Source organism: Salmo salar, chromosome 15 (assembly GCF_965601325.2).
Source record: "Salmo salar chromosome 15, fSalSal1, whole genome shotgun sequence".
NCBI lineage: Eukaryota > Metazoa > Chordata > Actinopteri > Salmoniformes > Salmonidae > Salmo > Salmo salar.
This window is the reverse complement of record NC_138305.1, coordinates 17,499,307-17,525,000: the sequence shown is the minus strand read 5'-3', so window position 1 is coordinate 17,525,000 and position 25,694 is coordinate 17,499,307. Positions and strand designations below refer to the sequence as shown.

Below are 25,694 nucleotides of genomic sequence, written 5' to 3'. Positions count from 1 at the left end.
GTTCACATCAACACCATTATTCCAGGAACCCTAGAAACACTCCAATTTGCATACCACCCAAACAGATCCACAGATGATGCAATCTCTATTGCACTCCACACTGCCCTTTCCCGCCTGGACAAAAGGAACACCTATGTGAGAATGCTATTAAGTGCCTACAGCTCAGCGTTCAACACCATAGTGCCCTCAAAGCTCATCACTAAGCTAAGGATCCTGGAACTAAACACCTCCCTCTGCAACTGGATCCTGGACTTCCTTACTGGCCACCCCAGGTGGTAAGGGTAGGTAACAACACATCCGCCACGCTGATCCTCAACACAGGGGCGACTCAGGGGTGTGTGCTCAGTCCCCTCCTGTACTCCCTGTTCTCTCATGACTGCACGTCCAGACACGACTCCAACACCATCATTAAGTTTGCTGATGACACAACAGTGGTAGGCCTGATCACCGACAATGAGACAGCCTGTAGGGAGGAGGTCAGAGACCTGGCCATGTGGTGCCAGAATGACAACCTCTCCCTCAACGTGATCAAGACAAAGGAAATTATTGTGGACTACAGGAAAAGGAGGACCGAGCACGCCCCCATTCTCATCGACGGGGCTGCAGTGGAGCAGGTTGAGAGCTTCAAGTTCCTTGGTGTCCACATCACCAACAAACTAACATGGTCCAAGTACACCAACACAGTCGTGAAGAGGGCATGACAAAACCTATTCCCCCTCAGGAGACTGACAAGATTTGTCATGGGTGCTCAGATCCTCAAAAGGTTATACAGCTGCACCATTGAGAGCATCCTGACCGGTTGCATCACTGCCTGATATGGCAAATACTCGGCCTCCGACCGCAAGGTATTACAGAGGGTAGTGCGTACGACCCAGTACATTACAGGGGCCAAGCTTCCTGCCATCCAGGACCTCTATACCAGGCAGTGTCAGAGGAAGGCCCTAAACATTGTCAAAGACTCAGGACCACCCTAGTCATAGACTGTTCTCTCTGCTACCCCATGACAAGCGGTACCAGAGCGCCAAGTCTAGGTCTAAGAGGCTTCAAAACAGCTTCTACCCCCAAGCCATAAGACTCCTGAACATCTAATCAAATGGCTACCCAGACTTTTACACTGCTGCTTCTCTCTGTTTATTATCTATGCGTAGTCACTTTAATAACTCTACCTACTTGTACATATTACCTCGACTAACCGGTGCCCCCACACATTGACTCTGTACCGGTACCCCCTGTATATAGCCTCCATATTGACTCTGTACCGGTACCCCCTGTATATAGTCTCGCTATTGTTATTTTACTGCTGCTCTTTAATTACTTGTTACTTTTATTTCTTCTTGTTATTATTTGGGGGTATTGTTGGTTAAGCGCTTGTAAGTAACATTTCACTGTATTAGGTGCATGTGACTAATAACATTTGATTTGATCTATGGACAAAGTTCTCCCAATGCAATATTTTCCAGAATAGTACCTAAAACAACATATTCACCAATAAGGATTCACCTGGGCGTGGTCTGGCACATACAGTAAATGTATATAAATCAGTTATGGATATTTGTATTGTAACAAAACTTGGTACACATTAGAGGTCGACCGATTCTGATTTTTCAACGCCGATGCCGATTATTGGAGGGCCAAAAAAGCCGATACCGATTAATCGGCCCATTTTTTTCTTATTTATTTGTAATAATGACAATTACAACAATACTGAATGAACACTTATTTTAACTTAATATAATACATCAATAAAATCAATTTAGCCTCAAATAAATAATGAAACATGTTCAATTTGGTTTAAATAATGCAAAAACAAAGTGTTGGAGAAGAAAGTAAAAGTGCATTATGTGCCATGTAAGAAAGCTAACGTTTAAGTTCCTTGCTCAGAACATGAGAACATATGAAAGCTGGTGGTTCCTTTTAACATGAGTCTTCAATATTCCCAGGTAAGAAGTTTTAGGTTGTAGTTATTATAGGAATTATAGGACTATTTCTCTCTATACGATATCTATTTCATATACCTTTGACTATTGGATGTTCTTATAGGCACTTTAGTATTGCCAGTGTAACAGTATAGCTTCCGTCCCTCTCCTCGCTCCTACCTGGGCTCAAACCAGGAACACATCGACAAGAGCCACCCTCGAAGCAGCATTACCCATGTAGAGCAAGGGAAACAACTACTCCAAGTCTCAGAGCGAGTGACGTTTGAAACGCTATCAGCGTGCACCCGCTAACTAGCTAGCCATTTCACATCGGTTACACCAGCCTAATCTTGGGAGTTGACAGGCTTGAAGTCATAAACAGCGCAATGCATTGCGAAGAGCTGCTGGCAAAACGCAGTAAAGTGCTGTTTTGAATGAATGCTTACGAGCCTGCTGTTTCCTACCATCGCTCAGTCAGACTGCTCTATCAAATCATAAACTTAATTATAACATAATAACACACAGAAACACGAGCCTTAGGTCATTAATATGGTCGAATCCTGAAACTATCACGTTTATTCTTTCAGTGTAATACGGAACCGTTCCGTATTTTATCTAACGGGTGGCATCCATAAGTCTAAATATTCCTGTTACATTGCACAACCTTCAATGTTGTCATTATTACGTAAAATTCTGGCAAATTAGTTCGCAACGAGCCAGGCGGCCCAAACTGTTGCATATACCCTGACTCTGCGTGCAATGAATGGAAGAGAAGTGACACAATTTCACCTGGTTAATATTGCCTGCTAACCTGGATTTCTTTTAGCTAAATATGCAGGTTTAAAAATATATACTTATGTGTATTGATTTTAAGAAAGACATTGATGTTTATGGTTAGGTACAGTCGTGCAACGATTGTGCTTTTTTCGCAAATGCGCTTTTGTTAAATAGTCCCCTGTTTTGTGAAGTCGGCTGTCTTTGTTAGGAAGAAATAGTCTTCACACAGTTCGCAACGAGCCAGCCGGCCCAAACTGCTGCATATACCCTGACTCTGTTGCAAGAGAAGTGACACATTTTCCCTAGTTAAAATAAATTCATGTTAGCAGGCAATATTAACTAAATATGTAGGTTTAAAAATATATACTTGTGTATTGATTTTAAGAAAGACATTGATGTTTATGGTTAGGTACAAGTTGGAGCAACCTTTTTCGTGAATGCGCACCGCATCGATTATATGCAACGCAGGACAGGCTAGATAAACTAGTAATATCATCAACCATGTGTAGTTAACTAGTGATTATGATTGATTGATTGTTGTTTATAAGATAAGTTTAATGCTAGCTAGCAACTTACCTTGGCTTCTTACTGCATTCGCGTAACAGGCAGGCTCCTCGTGGAGTGCAATGTAAAGCAGGTGGTTAGAGCGTTGGACTAATTAACCGTAAGGTTGCAAGATTGAATCCCCAAGCTGACAAGGTAAAAATCTGTCGTTCTGCCCCTGAACAAGGCAGTTAACCCACCATTCCTAGGCCGTCATTGAAAATAAGAATGTGTTCTTAACTGACTTTCCTAGTTAAAAAATATTTAAAAATAAATAAATAATATATATATATTTTTTTTATATTTATATATATATATATATAAAAATAAATATGTTTTAATATATATATTCAAATAGATATATATAAAAAAAAAAACATCGGCAAATTACCGATTGTTATGAAAACTGGAAATCGGCCCTAATTAATCGGCCATTCCGATTATTTGGTCGACCTCTAGTACACATGTTCCAAACACTGTCAAAAGTCAACATCTGAAAGCACATTCGGTGGCACTATAATGGGTACATGTTTACATCTCTTGTTATGTTTGACTCAGTGATGAAATTTGGCACACATGCTCAGGGATATGAGTCTGGCTAATCTGTAAAGTAAGGTTCAGTTTGACCGCAGGGGGTGCTGTTGGACAGGAAAAATCGTTCATGCAAGCTCATTGGCTTATTGCCGACATATTGTTTGAGCAAAAGTCTTCGAAAATATTTGAAGATGTGCATCCATATACGAAATTGGTGCCGATCGGTCCAGCAGTTCTGGAGAAGCGGTTTAAAATGTTATGGATAGGGGGCAGTATTTTCACGGCTGGATAAAAAACGTACCCGATTTAATCTGATTATTACTCCTGCCCAGAAACTAGAATATGCATATAATTATTAGCTTTGGATAGAAAACACTCCAAAGTTTCTAAAACTGTTTGAATGGTGTCTGTGAGTATAACAGAACTCATTTGGCAGGCCAAAACCTGAGAAGATTCCAAACAGGAAGCGCCCTCTCTGACCATTTTTTGGCCTTCTTGATCATCTCTAACCAAAACAGGGGATCTCTGCTGTAACGTGACACTTCCTACGGCTCCCATAGGCTCTCAGAAGGCGGCAAAAAGCTGAATGGTGGCTTTGCAGGCCCTGGCTGAAAAACATTAGCGCATTTTGATAGTGGTCGATCAGAGAACAGAGACTGGAGGCGCGTGCACGAGGCGCCCCGATGTTTTTATTCTTTCGTCTTTGAACAAAAACAACGACTCCCGGTCGGAATATTATCACTTTTTTACGAGAAAAATAGCATAAAAATTGATTTTAAACAGCTTTTGACATGCTTCGAAGTACGGTAATGGAATATTTCGAAATTCTTTGTCACGAAACGCGTCAGGCGCGTAACCCTTCGTCACCCTTGGATAGTGTCTTGAACGCACAAACAAAACGCCGCTATTTGGATATAACTATGGATTATTTTGAACCAAACCAACATTTGTTATTGAAGTAGAAGTCCTGGGAGTGCATTCTGACGAAGAACAGCAAAGGTAATACAATTTTTCTTATAGTAAATCTGACTTTGGTGAGGGTCAAACTTGGTGGGTGTCAAAATAGCTAGCCTGTGATGCCGGGCTATCTACTCAGAATATTACAAAATGTGCTTTCACCGAAAAGCTATTTTAAAATCGGACACCTCGATTGCATAAAGGAGTTCTGTATCTATAATTCTTAAAATAATTGTTATGTTTTTTGTGAACGTTTATCGTGAGTAATTTAGTAAATTCACCAGAAGTGTTCGGTGGGAATGCTAGTTCTGAACGTCACATGCTAATGTAAAAAGCTGGTTTTTGATATAAATATGAACTTGATTGAACAAAACATGCATGTATTGTATAACATAATGTCCTAGGCGTGTCATCTGAAGAAGATCATCAAAGGTTAGTGCTGCATTTAGCTGTGGTTTGGGTTTATGTGACATTATATGCTAGCTTGAAAAATGGGTGTCTGATTATTTCTGGCTGGGTACTCTGCTGACATAATCTAATGTTTTGCTTTCGCTGTAAAGCTTTTTTGAAATCGGACAGTGTGGTTAGATAAAGGAGAGTCTTGTCTTTAAAATGGTGTAAAATAGTCATATGTTTGAAAAATTGACGTTTTTGGATTTTTGAGGAATTTGTAATTCGCGCCACGCCCATCATTGGATATTGGAGCAGGTGTTCCGCTAGCGGAACGTCTAGATGTAAGAGGTTAAAATGGTCAACATCATTAAAAATAGTTCACAATATGCATATTGCATGATCTGTTTAATTATGAGTTCTGATATTTGGCAAGGAGTACATAAGTAGCTCATTCTAGGGCGATGTGTCCAATTTGTCCTGATGGTGGCAAAGTGGCCCCACATCTTGAACCCCGGCATTGCTGCTTGCAGCTATATTTATTTAATTACATTTCGCAGTAGCTTGGTGGTAGTTTAACTCAATTCAGAGTTCCTCTGTCCAGTGTCTGTGTTCTTTTGCCCATCTTAATCTTTTATTTTTATTGGCCAGTCTAAGATATGGCTTTTTCTTTGCAACTCTGCCTAGAAGGCCAGCATCCCGGAGTCGCCTCTTCACTGTTGACGTTGAGACTGGTGTTTTGCAGGTACTATTTAATGAAGCAGCCAGTTAAAGGACTTGTGAGGCGTCTGTTTCTCAAACTAGACACTCTAAAGTACTTGTCCTCTTGCTCAGTTGTGCACCGGGCCTCCCACTCCTCTTTCTATTCTGTTAGAGCCAGTTTGTGCTGTTCTGTGAAGGGAGTAGTACACAGTGTTGTACGAGATCTTCAGTTTCTTGGCAATTTCTCGCATGGAATAGCTTTCATTTCTCAGAACAAGAATAGACTGATGAGTTTCAGAAGAAAGGTCTTTGTTTCTGGCCATTTTGAGCCTGTAATCGAACCCGCAAATGCTGACGATCCAGATACTCAACTAGTCTAAAGAAGGCCAGTTTTATTGCTTCTTTATCAGAACAACAGTTTTCAGCTGTGCTAACATAATTGCAAAAGGGTTTTTTAATGATCAATTAGCCTTTTAAAATGATAAATGTGGATTAGCTAACACAACATGCCATTGTAACACAGGAGTGATGGTTGCTGATAATGGGCCTCTGTACGCCTATGTAGATATTCCATAAAAATCTGCCATTTCCAGCTACAATAGTCATTTACAACATTAACAATGTCTACACTGTATTTCTGATCAATTTGATGTTATTTTAATGGATTTTTTTTTTTGCTTTTCTTTAAAAAAACAAGACGCAGAGACGCAGCCAACGCAAACAAACAGATGGTATCAAACACATCAAGTACGTGGTTTCCGTTCCACTGACTCCATTACAGACATTATTATGAGCCATCCTCCCCTCACCAGCCTCCTCTGGGGCTAACGTATGCCAGGTTATCTGATGGGACCAGCTACAATATAGTATTCCATGACGTGCAAGTCTGGGATGGTCTGAGAGATACTTTAACCCTTCACCAGCCTCTACTGGGATGGTCTGAGAGATACTTTAACCCTTCACCAGCCTCTACTGGGATGGTCTGAGAGATACTTTAACCCTTCACCAGCCTCTACTGGGATGGTCTGAGAGATACTTTAACCCTTCACCAGCCTCTACTGGGATGGTCTGAGAGATACTTTAACCCTTCACCAGCCTCTACTGGGATGGTCTGAGAGATACTTTAACCCTTCACCAGCCTCTACTGGGATGGTCTGAGAGATACTTTAACCCTTCACCAGCCACTACTAGGATGGTCTGAGAGATACTTTAACCCTTCACCAGCCTCTACTGGGATGGTCTGAGAGATACTTTAACCCTTCACCAGCCTCTCTACTGGGATGGTCTGAGAGATACTTTAACCCTTCACCAGCCTCTACTGGGATGGTCTGAGAGATACTTTAACCCTTCACCAGCCTCTCTACTGGGATGGTCTGAGAGATACTTTAACCCTTCACCAGCCTCTACTGGGATGGTCTGAGAGATACTTTAACCCTTCACCAGCCTCTCTACTGGGATGGTCTGAGAGATACTTTAACCCTTCATCAGCCTCTACTGGGATGGTCTGAGAGATACTTTAACCCTTCACCAGCCTCTCTACTGGGATGGTATGAGACAAGCGCATATTGAGAAACTTACCCACACACACAGGATGGAGAGGTATTACCTGGGGTGCAGGAGGAGGAGGGTCGTTTGGGTTTGTGGATAATGAGTTGACCTGGTTAGAGGCGTTAGAGGAGGACATGGTGATATGATAACAGAGGGTGTGTGTGTACCTGGGTTGGGCAAGGGGGTGCCCTCCTGCCCCTGGCGTGTGGCCACAGGGTCATACTCCTTCCCGTCGTAGTTGGCATCAAAAAATTTCTTAAACCACTGGATGAACTCAAAGTTATCCTGAAACCTCCCTTTCACCAGCCTCTCTACTGGGATGATCTGAGAGAGAGAGAGAGAGAGAGAAAGAGAGAGAGAGAGAGAGAGAGAGAGACTTTATTAACCCTTTACCAGCCTCTCTACTGGGATGGTTGAGAAAGAGCGAGAGGGGGACACAGAGAGAGAGAAAGAAAGAGGGAGACACAGAGAGAGAGAGTGAGACACAGAGAGAGAGAGACACACAGAGAGAGGGGGGACACAGAGAGAGAGACACACAGAGACAGAGGGGGGGACAGAGAGAGGGACACAGAGAGACAGAGGGGGGACGCAGAGAGACAGAGGGGGGACGCAGAGAGAGGGACACAGAGAGACAGAGAGAGGGACACAGAGAGACAGAGGGAGGGACACACAGAGAGAAGACTGGCTATGTGCACACTGCCCACAAAATGAGGTGGAAACTGAGCTGCACTTCCTAACCTCCTGCCAAATGTATGACCATGTTAGAGACACATATTTCCCTCAGATTACCCAGACTCACAAAGAATTAGAAAACAAATCAAATGTTGCTAAACTCCCATATCTACTGGGTGAAATACCACAGCGTGCCATCACAGCAGCAAGATGTGTGACCTGTTGCCACAAGGTCAACCAGTGAAGAACAAACCTCATTGTAAATACATCCCATATTCATGTTTATTTATTTTCCCTTTTGTACTTTAACTATTTGCACATAATATGACATTTGAAATGTCTTTATTCTTTTGGAATGTTTACTGTTAATTTGTATTGTTTATTTCACTTTTGTTTATTATCTACTTCATTTGCTTTGGCAACGTCAACATATGTTTCCCGCGCCAATAAAGCCCCTTGAATTGAATTGAGAGATTTAACCATCATGTTATACAGTGTCTGTTTACAACAATGGAGGAGTAAAACAAACTTATACTGTGTGTACCTACATTCAGGTCCAAATCATGCGAATAAAAGAAGCCGTTTTTATCTCAATATCAAATCATTTTGGGTAACGATAAAGTACCATGCATTATATGGTATACAGTCAGAAAGTATTCAGACCCATAATTTATCAAACATAAAAACCAGATACCTTATTTACATAATCAGACCCTTTGCTATGAGACTGGAAACTGAACTCAGGTGCATCCTGTTTCCATTGATCATCCTTGAGATGTTTCCACAACTTGATTGGAGTCCACTTGTGATAAATTAAATTGACTGGACATGATTTGGAAAGGCACACACCTGTCTATACAAGGTCCCACAGTGTGTCAGAGTAAAAACCAAGCCATGAAGTCGAAGGAATTGTCCGTAGAGCTCCGAGACAGGATTGTGTCGAGGCAAAGATCTGGGGAAGAGTACCAACACATTTCTTCTGGTCTGATGAAACCATGATAAAACTCTTTGGCCTGAACGCGAAGCATCACGTCTGGAGGAAACCTGGCACCATCTCTACAGTGAAGCATGGTGGTGGCAGCATCATGCTGTGAGGATGTTTTTCAGCGGCAGGGACTGGGAGACTAGTCAGGATCGAGGGAAAGCTGAACGGAGCAAAGTCCAGAGACGTCCTTGATGAAAACCTGCTCCAGAGTGCTCACGAGACAAAGGTTCACCTTCCAACAGGACAACGACCCTAAGCACACAGCCAAGACAACGCAGGAGTGGCTTCGGGACAAGTCTCTGAATGTCCTTGAGTGGCCCAGCCAGAGCCCGGACTTCAACCCTATCGAACATCTCTGGAGAGATCTGAAAATAGCTGTGCAGCGACGCTCCCCATCAAACCTGAGAGAGCATCTGCAGAGAAGAATAGTAGAAACTCCCCAAATACAGGTGTGCCAAGCTTGTAACGTCATACCCAAGAAGACTCGAGGCTGTAATCACTGCCAAAGGTGCTTCAACAAAGTACCGAGTAAAAGGGCTGAATACTAATGTAAATGTGATATTTCACGTTTGACAAGGACAGGGTGCCGCCGAGCCTTGACAAGGACAGGGTGCCGCCGAGCCTTGACAAGGACAGGGTGCCGCCGAGCCTTGACAAGGACATGGTGCCGCCGAGCCTTCACAAGGACAGGGTGCCGCCGAGCCTTGACAAGGACAGGGTGCCGCCGAGCCTTGACAAGGACAGGGTGCCGCCGAGCCTTGACAAGGACAGGGTGCCGCCGAGCCTTGATAAGGACAGGGTGCCGCCGAGCCTTGACAAGGACAGGCAATGCCAATTAAGGGGGTCATCAGTTACAGCTTGGAGAGAGCTGAGGCTGCTGGTTGGTTTGGTGGCCATGAGACCTTTGGTTTGAGTTTGAAGCTTTGTTTTTTTTGTTTTTTTTCACCTTTATTTAACCAGGTAGGCTAGTTGAGAACAAGTTCTCATTTACAACTGCGACCTGGCCAAGATAAAGCAAAGCAGTGCCACACAAACAACAACACAGAGTTACACATGGAATAAACAAACGTACAGTCAATAACACAATAGAAAAGGCTATATACAGTGAGTGCAAATTAAGTAAGATTAGGGAGGTAAGGCAATAAATAGGCCATGGTGGCGAAGTAAATACAATATAGCAATTAAACACTGGAGTGATAGATGTGCAGAAGATTCATGTTCAAGTAGAGATACTGGGGTGCAAAGGAGCAAAAAAATAAATAACAATATGGGGATGAGGTATTTATTTACAGATGGGCTGTGTACAGGTGCAGTGATCTGTGAGCTGCTCTGACAGCTGATGCTGAAAGTAGGTGAGGGAGATATGAGTCTCCAGCTTCAGTGATTTTTGTAATTCGTTCCAGTCATTGGCAACAGAGAACTGGAAGGAAAAGCGGAGGAGGTGTTGGCTTTGGGGGTGACCAGTGAAATATACCTGCTGGAGCGCTTGCTACGGGTGGGTGCTGCTATGGTGACCAGTGATAAGGCGGGGCTTTACCTAGCAAAGACTTATATATGACCTGGAGCCAGTGGGTTTGGTGACGAATATGAAGCGAGGGCCAGCCAACGAGAGCATACAGGTCACAGTGGTGGGTAGTATATGGGGCTTTGGTGACAATACGGATGGCACTGTGATAGACTGCATCCAATTTGCTGAGTAGAGTGTTGGAGGCTATTTTGTAAATGACATCGCCGAAGTCAAGGATCGGTAGGATAGTCAGTTTTACAAGGGTATGTTTGGCAGCATGATGAAGTTGGCTTTGTTGCGAAATAGGAAGCCGATTCTCGATTTCATTTTGGATTGGAGATGCTTGATGTGAGTCTGGAAGGAGAGTTTACAGTCTAGCCAGACACCTAGGTATTTGTAGTTGTCCACAAATTCTAAGTCAAAACCGTCCAGAGTAGTGATGCTAGTCGGATGGGAGGGTGCGGGCAGCGATCGGTTGAAGAGCATGCATTTAGTTTTACTTGCATTTATGAGCAGTTGGAGGCCACGGAAGGATAGTTGTATGGTATTGAAGCTCGTCTGGAGGTTTGTTAACACTGTGTCCAAAGAAGGGGCAGAAGTATACAGAATGGTGTCGTCTGCGTACATCATTGATGTATACAGAGAAAAGAGTCGGCCCGAGAATTGAACCCTGTGGAACCACCATAGAGACTGCCAGAGGTCTGGACAACAGGCCCTCCGATTTGACACACTGAACTCTGTCTGAGAAGTAGTTGGTGTACCAGGTGAGGCAATCATTTGAGAAACCAAGGCTGTCGAGTCTGCCGATAAGAATGCGGTGATTGACAGAGTCGAAAGCCTTGGCTAGGTCAATGAATACGGCTGCACAGTATTGTCTTTTATCGATGGCGGTTATGATATCGTTTAAGACCTTGAGCGTGGCTGAGGTGCACCCATGACCAGCTCGGTAACCAGACTGCATAACGGAGAAGGTACGGTGGGATTTGAAATGGTCGGTGATCTGTTTTCGAAGACTTTAGAAAGGCAGGGTAGGATGGATATAGGTCTGTAGCAGTTTGGGTCTAGAGTGTGTCCCCCTTTGAAGACGGGGATGACCGTGGCAGCTTTCCAATATTTAGGGATCTCAGACAATATGGAAGAACAGGCCAGTAATAGGGGTTGCAACAATTTCGGCGGATAATTTTAGAAAGAGAGGGTCCAGATTGTCTAGGGTAGTCAGGTCTGGAGTGAACCAAGGGCTTATCCGGAGCGACTTACAAATTGGTGCATTCACCTTATGATATCCAGTGGAACAACCACTTTACAATAGTGCATCTAAATCTTTTAAGCGGGGGGGGGGGGGTTAGAAGGATTACTTTATCCTATCCTAGGTATTCCTTAAAGAGGTGGGGTTTCAGGTGTCTCTGGAAGGTGGTGATTGACTCCGCTGTCCTGGCGTCGTGAGGGAGCTTGTTCCACCATTGGCAACAGAGAACTGGAAGGAAAAGCGGAGGAGGTGTTGGCTTTGGGGGTGACCAGTGAAATATACCTGCTGGAGTCTCCGGAAGGTTCTTATATCTGTTCTTAGTTCTACATTTTTTGAATGGGGCATGCTTATTTAAGAAGGTGATTTAGGGTTGTACCTGGTAGGTTCCATGATAATTTGTGTGAGATTGAGGGCATCTATTTTAGATTGTCGGTTGGCTTTGATGTTAAGCATATCCCAGTTTAGGTCACCTAACAGTACAAACTCTGAAGATAAATGGGGGGCGATTCAATCACATAAGGTGTCCAGGGCACATTTTAGGCAAGCCGGTTTGTAGTTCCCTTTTCTATATATACTGCTCAAAAAAATAAAGGGAACACTTAAACAACACAATGTAACTCCAAGTCAATCACACTTCTGTGAAATCAAACTGTCCACTTAGGAAGCAACACTGATTGACAATACATTTCACATGCTGTTGTGCAAATGGAATAGACAACAGGTGGAAATTATAGGCAACAAGCAAGACACCCCCAATAAAGGAGTGGTTCTGCAGGTAGTAACCACAGACCACTTCTCAGTTCCTATGCTTCCTGGCTGATGTTTTGGTCACTTTTGAATGCTGGCGGTGCTTTCACTCTAGTGGTAGCATGAGACGGAGTCTACAACCCACACAAGTGGCTCAGGTAGTGCAGCTCATCCAGGATGGCACATCAATGCGAGCTGTGGCAAGAAGGTTTGCTGTGTCTGTCAGCGTAGTGTCCAGAGCATGGAGGCGCTACCAGGAGACAGGCCAGTACATCAGGAGACGTGGAGGAGGCCGTAGGAGGTCAACAACCCAGTAGCAGGACCGCTACCTCCGCCTTTGTGCAAGGAGGAGCAGGAGGAGCACTACCAGAGCCCTGCAAAATGACCTCCAGCAGGCCACAAATGTGCATGTGTCTGCTCAAACGGTCAGAAACAGACTCCATGAGGGTGGTATGAGGGCCCGACGTCCACAGGTGGGGGTTGTGCTTACAGCCCAACACCGTGCAGGACGTTTGGCATTTGCCAGAGAACACCAAGATTGGCAAATTCGCCACTGGCGCCCTGTGCTCTTCACAGATGAAAGCAGGTTCACACTGAGCACATGTGACAGACGTGACAGTCTGGAGACGCCGTGGAGAACGTTCTGCTGCCTGCAACATCCTCCAGCATGACCGGTTTGGTGGTGGGTCAGTCATGGTGTAGGGTGACATTTCTTTGGGGGCCCGCACAGCCCTCCATGTGCTCGCCAGAGGTAGCCTGACTGCCATTAGGTACCGAGAGGAGATCCTCAGACCCCTTGTGAGACCATTTGCTGGTGCGGTTGGCCCTGGGTTCCTCCTAATGCAAGACAATGCTAGACCTCATGTGGCTGGAGTGTGTCAGCAGTTCCTGCAAGAGGAAGGCATTGATGCTATGGACTGGCCCGCCCATTCCCCAGACCTGAATCCAATTGAGCACATCTGGGTCATCATGTCTCGCTCCATCCACCAACGCCACGTTTCACCACAGACTGTCCAGGAGTTGGCGGATGCTTTAGTCCAGGTCTGGGAGGAGATCCCTCAGGAGACCATCCGCCACCTCATCAGGAGCATGCCCAGGCGTTGTAGGGAGGTCATACAGGCACGTGGAGGCCACACACACTACTGAGCCTCATTTTGACTTGTTTTAAGGACATTACATCAAAGTTGGATCAGCCTGTAGTGTGGTTTTCCACTTTAATTTTGAGTGTGACTCCAAATCCAGACCTCCATGGGTTGATAAATTGGATTTCCATTGATTATTTTTGTGTGATTTTGTTGTCAGCACATTCAACTATGTAAAGAAAAAGGTATTTAATAAGATTATTTCATTCATTCAGATCTAGGATGTGTTGTTTAAGTGTTCCCTTTATTTTTTTGAGCAGTGTATTTATGTTGGACACCATTTTGAACAATCCATAATCCGCTTGGACTGGCCGACTGAGATGTCAAGAGAGACAGAGCTGGCCCTGGTCAAGTTAAATGTAAGGTATCTCCTGGGTACATGCAGTCAACACCTGGACAAGTTAAGGTGTCTCCTGGGTACATGCAGTCAACACCTCAACATATAGGCTTGCTTCTCCCGTCTACACACATGGAGTCAGGTTACAGAACACTTAGACAAGCCTAGAACCTCTAGACTTAGCGAGTACAGTGTTAACAGTAGGACTAATAGTTTTCCATTAATATTGTCAAAAAGCTACAAAAAAGAATTGAGAATTTGAGTCATGAATTTAGCGAGGACTGTGTGGGAGTGGTCTGAGTGAGAGGTGTAATTGGAGGGATATGTAACCTGAAAACTAGCTGTTATTGGTCCTTTTGCATGGCCCGGTGTAGCAGGTGGGGTTCACTTAAGTATCAATGGAATGGTCTAAAATGTGCAGACTGCAAAATGAACTCGCCCAGAGAGGTTTGGAATTCTTTGTTATTGGTCTATTAACCTCTCTTGGGTAGGGGGCAGTATTTTCACGGCCGGATGAAAAACGTACCCAAATTAAACGGCCTACTACTCGGGCCCAGGAACTAGAATATGCATATTATTAGTAGATTTAGATAGAAAACACTCTGAAGTTTCTAAAACTGTTTGAATGATGTCTGTGAGTTTAACAGAATTCATATGGCAGGCAAAAACCTGAGAAAAATCCAACCAGGAAGTGGGAAATCTGGTTCTTGTAGTCTTTTCAAGTCATTGCCTATCTAACACACAGTGACTTAGGGTTCATTTTGCACTTCCCAAGGCTTCCACTAGATGTCAACAGTGTTTAGAAAGTTGTTTGAGGCGTCTATGGTGAACAGAGAGCGAACAAAGGAAGTTGTAAGTTGTTGACTCAGGAAAGCACATGAGTTCATTGGCGCGCATTCACGTGAGGGGTAGTTGTGTTCCAAAACGTTTTTCAAGACATTGGAATCGTCCGGTTGGAATATTATTGAAGTTCTAAGTTAAAAAGGCCCTAAAGATTGATGCTATACAACATTTGACATGTTAGAACGAACGTAAATAGAACCTTTTTTTATTTTTTTGTCGGGACATTTAGGCCGCGCTTTCTACACTTGGAGTAGCTTACTGAACGCGCAAACAACAAGGAGGTCTTTGGAAATAAATGATGGACTTTATCGAACAAAACAACATTTATTGTGGACCTGGGATTCCTGAAAGTGCCTTGTGATGAAGATCATCAAAGGTAAGTGAATATTTCTAATGCTATTTATGATTTTTGATGACTCCAAAATGGCGGGTATCTGTATTGCTTGATGTCTTTTTCTGAGCGCAGTACTCAGATTATTGCAAAGTGTGCTTTCCCCGTGAAGCTTTTTTTAAATCTGTCACAGCGGTTGCATAAAGGAGATGTTCATCTATAATTCTTTGAATAACAGTTTAATATTTTATCAACGTTTATGATGAGTATTTTTGTAAATTGTAGTGCTGATTCACCGGCAATATTGGAGGAAAAATATTTTCTGAACATCACGCGCCAATGTAAAATGCTGTTTTTGGATATAAATATCAACTTGATCAAACAAAAAAATGTATGTATTGTGTAACATGATGTCCTAGGAGTGTCATCTGATGAAATTCGTCAAAGGTTAGTGCATAATTCTAGCTGGTTTTCTGGTTTTTGTGTCGCCTGTCCTTGCTAGGAAAATGGCTGTGTGGTTTTTCTTGTGTTGGAACTGTCCTAACATAATCTAACTTTATGCTTTCGCCGTAAAGCCTTTTTGAAATCGGACAATGTGGTTGCATTAAGGAGACGTGTATCTTTAAAATGGTGTAAAATTGTCGTATGTCTGATAACTTTGAATTATGACACTTTGTTGTTTTGAATTTGGCGCTCTGATTTTTCACTGGCTGTTGAATAGCGTGTCCCGCTCTGATTTTTCACTGGCTGTTGAATAGTGTGAACTGTGGGTGGGACAGGTTAACTTATACCGCCTGATGATGTCACCAGGCAAGCCAAAACTCCCCCCATGTAAAACCTGCTGATCAGAAGGTCCTGTGTAGACTGTATTTTCAACCAGAAACTATCAGGAAATAACACTGATCACATTTTTTGGCTTCAAACATTTGCAGTGTTAGTTTCATCAGCTGTTGTACAAGATGAGACAAAAAAAAGAAAAACAGAATTTGGACTGCACTGGGCCTTTCATTGATGATGAACCTTGTCTACGCCCGTCCTCTTGAAGGAGGGCTTGTTTTGTGTGTGTGTGTGTGTGTGTGTGTGTGTGTGTGTGTGTGTGTGTGTGTGTGTGTGTGTGTGTGTGTGTGTGTGGTGTACCTTGTCTACGCCCATTCTCTTGAAGGAGGCCTGTAGGACCTTGAAGTTGTTGATGAACTCATGTTCCAGCCGGGCTGAGAACTTCACCTTCTTCAGCAGGACACAGCCAGGGAACAACATGTCCATGAACTGACAATACACTGCACCTACAAACACACAACAGTTATATATTAGCATATAATTCATTATGACATTCATGTCAATGATTGAAATGTTTGTGTGTTACCTGAACACAGCTGTTCTATCTTGGTGTAGGTGAGCTGTAGCGAGTCGTTGACCCAGGACAGCATCTCATGACGACTCAGGTTCTCCAGAGCCGAAGAGATGGAGAATACATTCACCGCCATCACCCTGCAACACGCACGCAGACAGGCAGGCAGGCAGGCAGGCAGGCAGGCAGGCAGACAGACAGACAGACAGACAGACAGACAGACAGACAGACAGACAGACAGACAGACAGACAGACAGACAGACAGACAGACAGACAGACAGACAGACAGACACAGAGTTTGAGATTATATTACATCATTAGTCATGAATGGTTAAAAACATAATTATTTGAAGTTAAATCTCATGTTTACAAAAACAGTGTTCATGTTTGAGAACAAGGTTAAACATAATCGAATTACAAACACCTAAGGGCGTGCACACACACACACACACACACACACACACACACACACACACACACACACACACACACACACACACACACACTAGGCTCTTAGAGACACGAGAGAGAGACAGAGGGGTGGAAAGAGAGAGAGGGGGACTTTTGCACACTAGTATTTCTACTTGCACATCACCATCTGCTCATCTATCACTCCAGTGTTAATTTGCTAAATTGTAATTACTTCGCTACTATGGCCTATTTACTGCCTTACCTCCTCACGCCATTTGCGCACACTGTATATAGACTTTTTTGTCTTTTTTCTATTGTGTTATTGACTGTACGCTTGTTTATCCCATGTGTAACTCTGTGTTGTTGTTTGTGCCGCACTGCTTTGCTTTGTGTGAAAATTATTGAGTCCAACAATGGCAGGACAGTTTACTATCTCATCTCATACAAGATCAGAGGTCATCTGCCTTTGGCCTAAAGAGCTGGAACCTGGACTTCATCAAAGACAATTGGAAATACAGACATTGTCATCCTACCAGAAACATGGAATAGAGGAGACAGACCCACTGGTTGTCCTCTAGGTTACAGAGAGCTGGTAGTCCCATCCACCAAACTACCAGGTGTGAAACAGGGAAGGGACTCAGGGGGTATGCTAATTTGGTATAGAGCAGACCTAACCCACTCTATTAAATTAGTCAAAACAGGAACATTTTACATCTGGCTAGAAATTAATAAGGAAATGATCTCAACAGAGAAAAATGTCCTCCTGTGTGCTACCTATATCCCCCCACTAGAATCCCCATACTTTAATGAAGACAGCTTCTCCATCCTACCTATATCCCCCCACAAGAATCCCCATACTTTAATGAAGACAGCTTCTCCATCCTAGAGGGGAAAATCAATCATTTCCAGGTCAAGGGACATGTACTAGTCTGTGGCGACCTAAATGCCAGAACTGGACAAGAACCTGACACCCTCAGCACACAGGGGGATAAACACCTGCCTGGAGGTGACAGCATTCCCTCCCCCATATACCCCCCTAGACACAACTACGACAACATAACCAACAAAAACAGGTCACAACTCCTGCAGCCCTGTCGCACGCTGGGTATGTACATAGTCAATGGTAGGCTTCAAGAGGACTCCTATTGTAGGTACACCTATAGCTCATCTCTTGGCAGTAGTACTGTAGACTACTTTATCACTGACCTCAACCCAGAGTCTCTCAACCGTTTCCTGTCATGGATGATGTTGGCTTTCGCCGACTGGTCGAGCACCTCGGGCCCCGGTACACACTAGCAAGTAGGCAATATTTTTCTGATGTTGCCATACCGGAGTTACACAGTATTGTTGAAACGCACATCCATGAGCTACTAGCTATGGGCGTCACTGCCATTAGCTTCACGACTGACATTTGGACCAACGATGTCAGCCTCATGAGTATGCTAAGTTTGACAGCACAGTGGGTCAACAAGGATTTCCTACTGAGGTAAGCCGTATTGCATGCTCAAGAATGTGCTGGTTCTCATACAGCTGCTGCCATTTCAATGGCATTTGAGAACATGTTTGAAACTTGGAAACATGAACACACTCCTAACTCCATTCGAACAACTGACTGGACAAATAAGCTCATCAACTGTGTCTGCAGCAGATGTGATACCCTCTGTCATGGCATAGAAACTCCTGCTCAACAAAACTGCTGACACAGACCGTGGGGTTAGAACTTGGAAAAGTACTCTAGAGGCTGTGAACAAGCGATTTGGTGGCATTCTCTCTGAGCCTCTTTACGGTGTCGCCACCATGCGCGATGCTAGGTACAGGGACCGCTACTTCGAAGCAGACAAGAAACAGGGTTTACGTGAAATGTTACAGACACAGCTGGACAAAATGGAAACGGACACAGTGACAGTGCGCACCGAGGAAGAGAGGCCACAGACAGACAGAGCTGAAACTTCACTGCTTGACATGTATGATGAAATCCTGGTTGAGAATGAACAAATGAACAATTGAACAACGAAACAGCACAGCAAGTAAGTGAAAGAAATAGGTTTTGATTATGTTTTACTGGTAATAGGGACATAAACGTAAACAAAATAACTTTTTGGTCAGTGTGTGTGTGTGTGTGTGTGTGTGTGTGTGTGTGTGTGTGTGTGTGTGTGTGTGTGTGTGTGTGTGTGTGTGTGTGTGTGTGTGTGTGTGTGTTTCAGCTATTTAACGATACTAGAATTACTTAAAAAGCCGGTAAAAAAAAACTATATTGGGTTTTTTGAAAAGGAAAATATCATATACTGCTCAAAAAAATAAAGGGAACACTTAAACAACACATCCTAGATCTGAATGAAAGAAATAATCTTATTAAATACTTTTTTCTTTACATAGTTGAATGCGCTGACAACAAAATCACACAAAAATAATCAATGGAAATCCAATGTATCAACCCATGGAGGTCTGGATTTGGAGTCACACTCAAAATTAAAGTGGAAAACCACACTACAGGCTGATCCAACTTTGATGTAATGTCCTTAAAACAAGTCAAAATGAGGCTCAGTAGTGTGTGTGGCCTCCACGTGCCTGTATGACCTCCCTACAACGCCTGGGCATGCTCCTGATGAGGTGGCGGATGGTCTCCTGAGGGATCTCCTACCAGACCTGGACTAAAGCATCCTCCAACTCCTGGACAGTCTGTGGTGCAACGTGGCGTTGGTGTATGGAGCGAGACATGATGTCCCAGATGTGCTCAATTGGATTCAGGTCTGGGGAACGGGCGGGCCAGTCCATAGCATCAATGCCTTCCTCTTGCAGGACCTGCTGACACACTCCAGCCACATGAGGTCTAGCATTGTCTTGCATTAGGAGGAACCCAGGGCCAACCGCACCAGCAAATGGTCTCACAAGGGGTCTGAGGAGCTCATCTCGGTACCTAATGGCAGTCAGGCTACCTCTGGCGAGCACATGGAGGGCTGTGCGGCCCCCCAAAGAAATGCCACCCCACACCATCACTGACCCACCGCCAAACCGGTCATGCTGGAGGATGTTGCAGGCAGCAGAACGTTCTCCACGGCGTCTCCAGATTCTGTCACGTCTGTCACGTGCTCAGTGTGAACCTGCTTTCATCTGTGAAGAGCACAGGGTGCCAGTGGCGAATTTGCCAATCTTGGTGTTCTCTGGCAAATGCCAAACGTCCTGCACGGTGTTGGGTTGTAAGCACAACCCCCACCTGTGGACGTCGGGCCCTCATACCACCCTCATGGAGTCTGTTTCTGACCGTTTGAGCAGACACATGCACATTTGTGGCCTGCTGGAGGTTATTTTGCAGGGCTCTGGCAGTGCTTCTCCTGCTCCTCCTTGCACAAAGGCGGAGGTAGCGGTCCTGCTGCTGGGTTGTTGCCCTCCTACGGCCTCCTCCACATCTCCTGATGTACTGGCCTGTCTCCTGGTAGCGCCTCCATGCTCTGGACACTACACTGACAGACACAGCAAACCTTCTTGCCACAGCTCGCATTGATGTGCCATCCTGGATGAGCTGCACTACCTGAGCCACTTGTGTGGGTTGTAGACTCCGTCTCATGCTACCACTAGAGTGAAAGCACCGCCAGCATTCAAAAGTGACCAAAACATCAGCCAGGAAGCATAGGAACTGAGAAGTGGTCTGTGGTCCCCACCTGCAGAACCACTCCTTTATTGGGGGTGTCTTACTAATTGCCTATAATTTCCACCTGTTGTCTATTCCATTTGCACAACAGCATGTGACATTTATTGTCAATCAGTGTTGCTTCCTAAGTGGACAGTTTGATTTCACAGAAGTGTGATTGACTTGGAGTTACATTGTGTTGTTTAAGTGTTCCCTTTATTTTTTTGAGCAGTGTATATCGGTATCGGCCAAAAATGTAATATCGGTGCCAAAGGAACTGAATAATATTAAGAAATGCTATAGATGGACAGGAAATAGTGTGGAAATCTAACAAAAAACAATTAGGCAACAACAAATTCAATCCCTTCTAGACAATTTCCTGGACAAAAGGTTCCACTGTAATAGTGAAGTTGTAAATTTGGCAGTAGAAAACCTAAACAGTATATTTGACCTCTCAGCTTCCCTATCAAATCTAACAATTAGATTAACAACAATGACAAATGGTTTGATGAAGAATGAAAAAAGCTAAGAAAGAAATCAAGAAACCTATCCAACCAAAAACATAGAGACCCAGAAAACCTGAGACCAGGCCTTCATTATGGTGAATCACTAAAACAATACAGAAATACACTACGGAAAAAGAAGGAACAGCACGTCAGAAATCAGCTCAATGTAATTGAAGAATCCATAGACTCTAACCTTTTACAGCTGTACCAGCGAGAGCATCCTGACTTGCTGTATTACCGTCTGGTATGGCAACTGCACCGCCCTCGACCGGAAGGCCCTACAGAGGGAGGGGCGGACGGCTCAGCGCATCACTGGGGGTGAGTTTCCAGCTATCCAGGACATACATGCTAGGTGTCTGAGAAAGGCCCGAAGAAATGCCAAAACCTCCAGCTACCCGAGACATGGACTGTTCTCCATGCTTCCGTCTGGCAGGTGGTACCGGTGCATCAAGTCTCAACAGACTTCAAAACAGCTTCTATCCCCTGGCCATAATACTGTAACATGAGTTACCAAAAAAGCATAACGTGAAAATGAAATGAAACGTTGCCCCTAAAAGAAATGAAATAATGAATAATTGAAAATAATGTTTTGAGGTATATACTGGGCCAAGACTACACTAACACACTATTTGTGAAGATAGTTACCTATTATGCAGTAAGTCTTTAAGGTTGCAGGTAAGGGGGCGGTGTGGGGTGTGTCCAAGCCACAGGGGCCATCTTCAATCGACGGCAAGTCCATGGTGGGGGAAGGCATGTTTTTGATGTATGCTAAGAGGGATTTTAGGCCTCTTTAGTTTCCCAAACCAATGTTTTGGTGGTAATATAGTTGAATAGTTGAGAGCCATCCTCTTCACTTGGACCTTTATATTTTGTGTTGGATTATTGACTTTCATCCGGATTCCTTCGGCGTTTCCTTTTTGTTGGCTTCTTTGATCATTTTTTGGGGGGGATAACAAATATTTTCTTTGGACTTGGACTTCCATTCACGGACATAAAGGCTCAACCAGAGGTTCTAATAGGACTAAGGTTTCCTAATTGAGATGCTAACTCTGACAGGACTATTCATTTGTTGATGATTAATTGAAATATTACTTTGTTGTTTATGCTAAGCCCCATATGATACTTCCTATCAATACACCATTGCACTGAACAAGTTTCCCAATTCTTATTTCTGACAAGGTTGTGTGGTATATGCAGGTTTGTTAACCTCACTAGGGTAGGGGGCACTATTTTCACCTCCGGATGAAAAGCATGCCCAAAGTAAACTGCCTTTTACTCAGGCCCAGAAGCTAGGATATGCATATAATTAGTAGATTTGGATAGCAAACACTCCAAAGTTTCTAAAACTGTTAAAATAATGTCTGTGAGTATAACAGAACTGAAATGGCAGGCGAAAACCTGAGGAAAATCCATCCAGGAAGTGCCATTATTTTGAAATGTCTGTTTTTCCAATGAAAGCCTATTCACCATTTAAAGGGATAGGACCCAGATTCCGTTCCCTATGGCTTCCACTAGTTGTGAACAGTCTTTAGACATTGTTTCAAGCTTTTATTCTGAAAAATGAGGGAGAATGACAACTTTGAGAGAGTGGATAGTGGGATGTCCCCAGAGCTGTTTCCTGCGTGCAACCGAGAGCGCGCCTTGCTTGTTTTTCTTTTATATTGACAACGTTATTGTCTGGTTGAAATATTATCGATTATTTAGGCTAAAAACAACCTGAGGATTGATTATAAACATTGTTTGACATGTTTCTACGAACTTTACCGGTACTATTTGGAATTTTCGTCTGCCTGTTGTGACCGCATTTGAGCCATTGGATTACTGAACAAAACACGCCAACAAAATGTAGGTTTTTGGATATAAAGAGGGACTTTATCGAACAAAACTAACATTTATTGTGTAACTGGGAGTCTTGTGAGTGCAACCATATGAAGATCATAGGTAAGTGATTAATTTTATTTCTGACTTTAGTGACTAATCTACTTGGCTGGTAACTAACTGTATGTAATGTTTTGTGTGCTGAGCGCTGTCCTCAGATAAGCATATGGTTTGCTTTCGCCGTAAAGCCTTTTTGAAATCTGACATGGCGGCTGGATCAACAACAAGTTAAGCTTTATTTTGATGTATTACACTTGTGATTTCATGAAAAGTTAAATATTTATAGTAACATTTTGCTACGTTACAGCCTTAATAAAAAAATAAAAAAAAAGGTATTTAGAAATCTTTGCACATTTATAAACAAAAACGAACAGAAATAACTTATTTACATAAGTATTCAGACCCTTTGTTATGAGACTCGAAATTGAGCTCAGGTGCATCCTGTTTCCATTGATCATCCTTGAAATGTTTCTACAACTTGATTGGATTCCACCTGTGGTAAATTCAATTGATTGGAAATTATTTGGAAAGGCACACACCTGTCTATATTAGGTCTCACAGTTGACAGTGCATGTCAGAGCAAAAACCAAGCCATAAGGTCAAAGGAATTGTCAGTAGAGCTCTGAGACAGCATTGTGTCGAGTCACAGATCTGGGGAAGGGTACCTAAAAATTTCTGCAGCATTGAAGGTCCCCAAGAACACAGTGGCCTCCATCATTCTTAAATGGACGAAGTTTGAAACAACCAAGACTCTTCCTAGGGCTGGCCACCCGGCCAAACTGAGCAATCGAGGGAGAAGGGCCTTGGTCAGGGAGGTGACCAAGAACCCAATGGTCACTCTGACAGAGCTCCAGAGTTCCTCTGTGGACATGGGAGAACCTTCCAGAAGGACAACCATCTCTGCAGCACTCCACCAATCACACCCTTATGGTAGAGTAGCCAGACGGAAGCCACTCCTCAGAAAAAGGCACATGACAGCCTGCTTGGAGTTTGCAAAAAGGCATCTAAAGGACTCTCAGACCTAGGAAACAAGATTATCTGGTCTGATGAAACCAAGATTAAACTCTTTGGACTGAATGCCAAACGTCACGTCTGGAGGAAACCTGGCACCATCCAAATGGTGAAGCACAGTGGTGGCAGCATCATACTGTGGGGACATTTTTCAGCGGCAGGGACTGGAAGACTAGTCAGGATGGAGGGAAAGATGAATGGAGCAAAGTACAGAGAGATCCTTGATGAAAACCTGCTCCAGAGCACTCAGGACCTCAGACTGGGGCGAAGGTTCACCTTTCAACAGGACAACGACCCTAAGCACACAGCCAAGACAACGCATGAGTGGCTTTGGGACAAGTCTTTGAATGTCCTTGAGTGGCCTAGACAGAGCCTGGAGTTGAACATCTCTGGAGAGACCTGAAAATAGCTGTGCAGTGACACTCCTCGTCCAATCTGACAGAGCTTGAGAGGATCTGCAGAGAAGAATGGGAGAAACTCCCCAAATACAGGTGTGCCAAGCTTGTAGCGTCATACCCAAGAAGACTTGAGGCTGTAATCGCTGGCAAAGGTGCTCCAACAAAGTAGTGAGTAAAGGGTCTGAATACTAATGTAAATGTGATATTTTTGCAAAAAACAAATTACAAAATTGTCTTAAAACCTGTTTTTTATTTGTCATTATGGGGTATTGTGTGTAGATTGATGAAAAAAAAGACTATTTAATACATTTTAGAATAAGGATGTAATGTAGCAAAATGTGGAAAAAGTCAAGGGGTCTGAATACTTTCCAAATGCACTGTATGTAGATGAAGGCAGGGTTAAGTGGCTAGGCATCAGAATAGATATTATTATTATTATGAAGACTATTTCTTCCTAACAAAGACAGCAGACTTCGCCAAACGGGGGATGATTTAACAAAAGCACAATCGTTGCACGACTGTACCTAACCATAAACATCAATGCCTTTCTTAAAATCAATACACAGAAGTATATATTTTTAAACCTGCATATTTAGCTAAAAGAAATCCAGGTTAGCAGGCAATATTAACCAGGTGAAATTGTGTCACTTCTCTTACGTTCATTGCACGCAGAGTCAGGGTATATGCAACAGTTTGTGCCGCCTGGCTCGTTGCGAACTAATTTGCCAGAATTTTACGTAATAATGACAACATTGAAGGTTGTGCAATGTAACAGGAATATTTAGACTTATGGATGCCACCCGTTAGAAAAAAATACGGAACGGTTCCGTATGTCACTGAAAAAATAAACGTTATGTTTTCGAGATGATAGTTTCCGGATTTGACCATATTAACCTGTTAGGGCTAGGTGGCAGTATTGACACGGCCGGATAAAAAACGTACCCGATTTAATCTGGTTACTACTCCTGCCCAGTAACTAGAATATGCATATAATTATTGGCTTTGGATAGAAAACACCCTAAAGTTTCTAAAACTGTTTGAATGGTGTCTGTGAGTATAACAGAACTCAAATGGCAGGCCAAAACCTGAGAAGATTCCATGCAGGAAGTGGCCTGTCTGACAAGTTGTGTTTCATCTTGGCTCTTTTTATTGAAGACTGAGGATCTTTGCTCTAACGTGACACTTCCTACGGCTCCCATAGGCTCTCAGAGCCCGGGAAAAAGCTGAACGATATTGAGGCAACCTCTGGCTGAAACACATTATCGCTTTTGGCAAGTGGCCGATCAGAGTACTATGGGCTTAGGCGCGTGCCCGAGTCGACCCCATGCTTTATTTTC

The 25,694-nt window shown here is 43.6% G+C and overlaps 1 protein-coding gene across 1 annotated transcript in view; it reads right to left on the bottom strand.

The window, feature by feature from the left end:
- LOC106591799 (microtubule-associated protein RP/EB family member 3) overlaps positions 1-16,661 on the bottom strand; it is a 60,639-nt gene extending 43,978 nt beyond the window's left edge. Inside the window, exons 1-4 of the mRNA XM_082961857.1 lie at positions 16,541-16,661; positions 16,315-16,460; positions 16,198-16,215; positions 7,535-7,691 (exon numbers count right to left, since the gene is read on the bottom strand). Coding sequence (XP_082817983.1) covers positions 7,535-7,691; positions 16,198-16,215; positions 16,315-16,460; positions 16,541-16,661 — 442 coding nt within the window. The remainder of the gene's footprint in view (positions 1-7,534; positions 7,692-16,197; positions 16,216-16,314; positions 16,461-16,540) is intronic.
- Between the last annotated feature and the right edge of the window lie 9,033 nt (positions 16,662-25,694).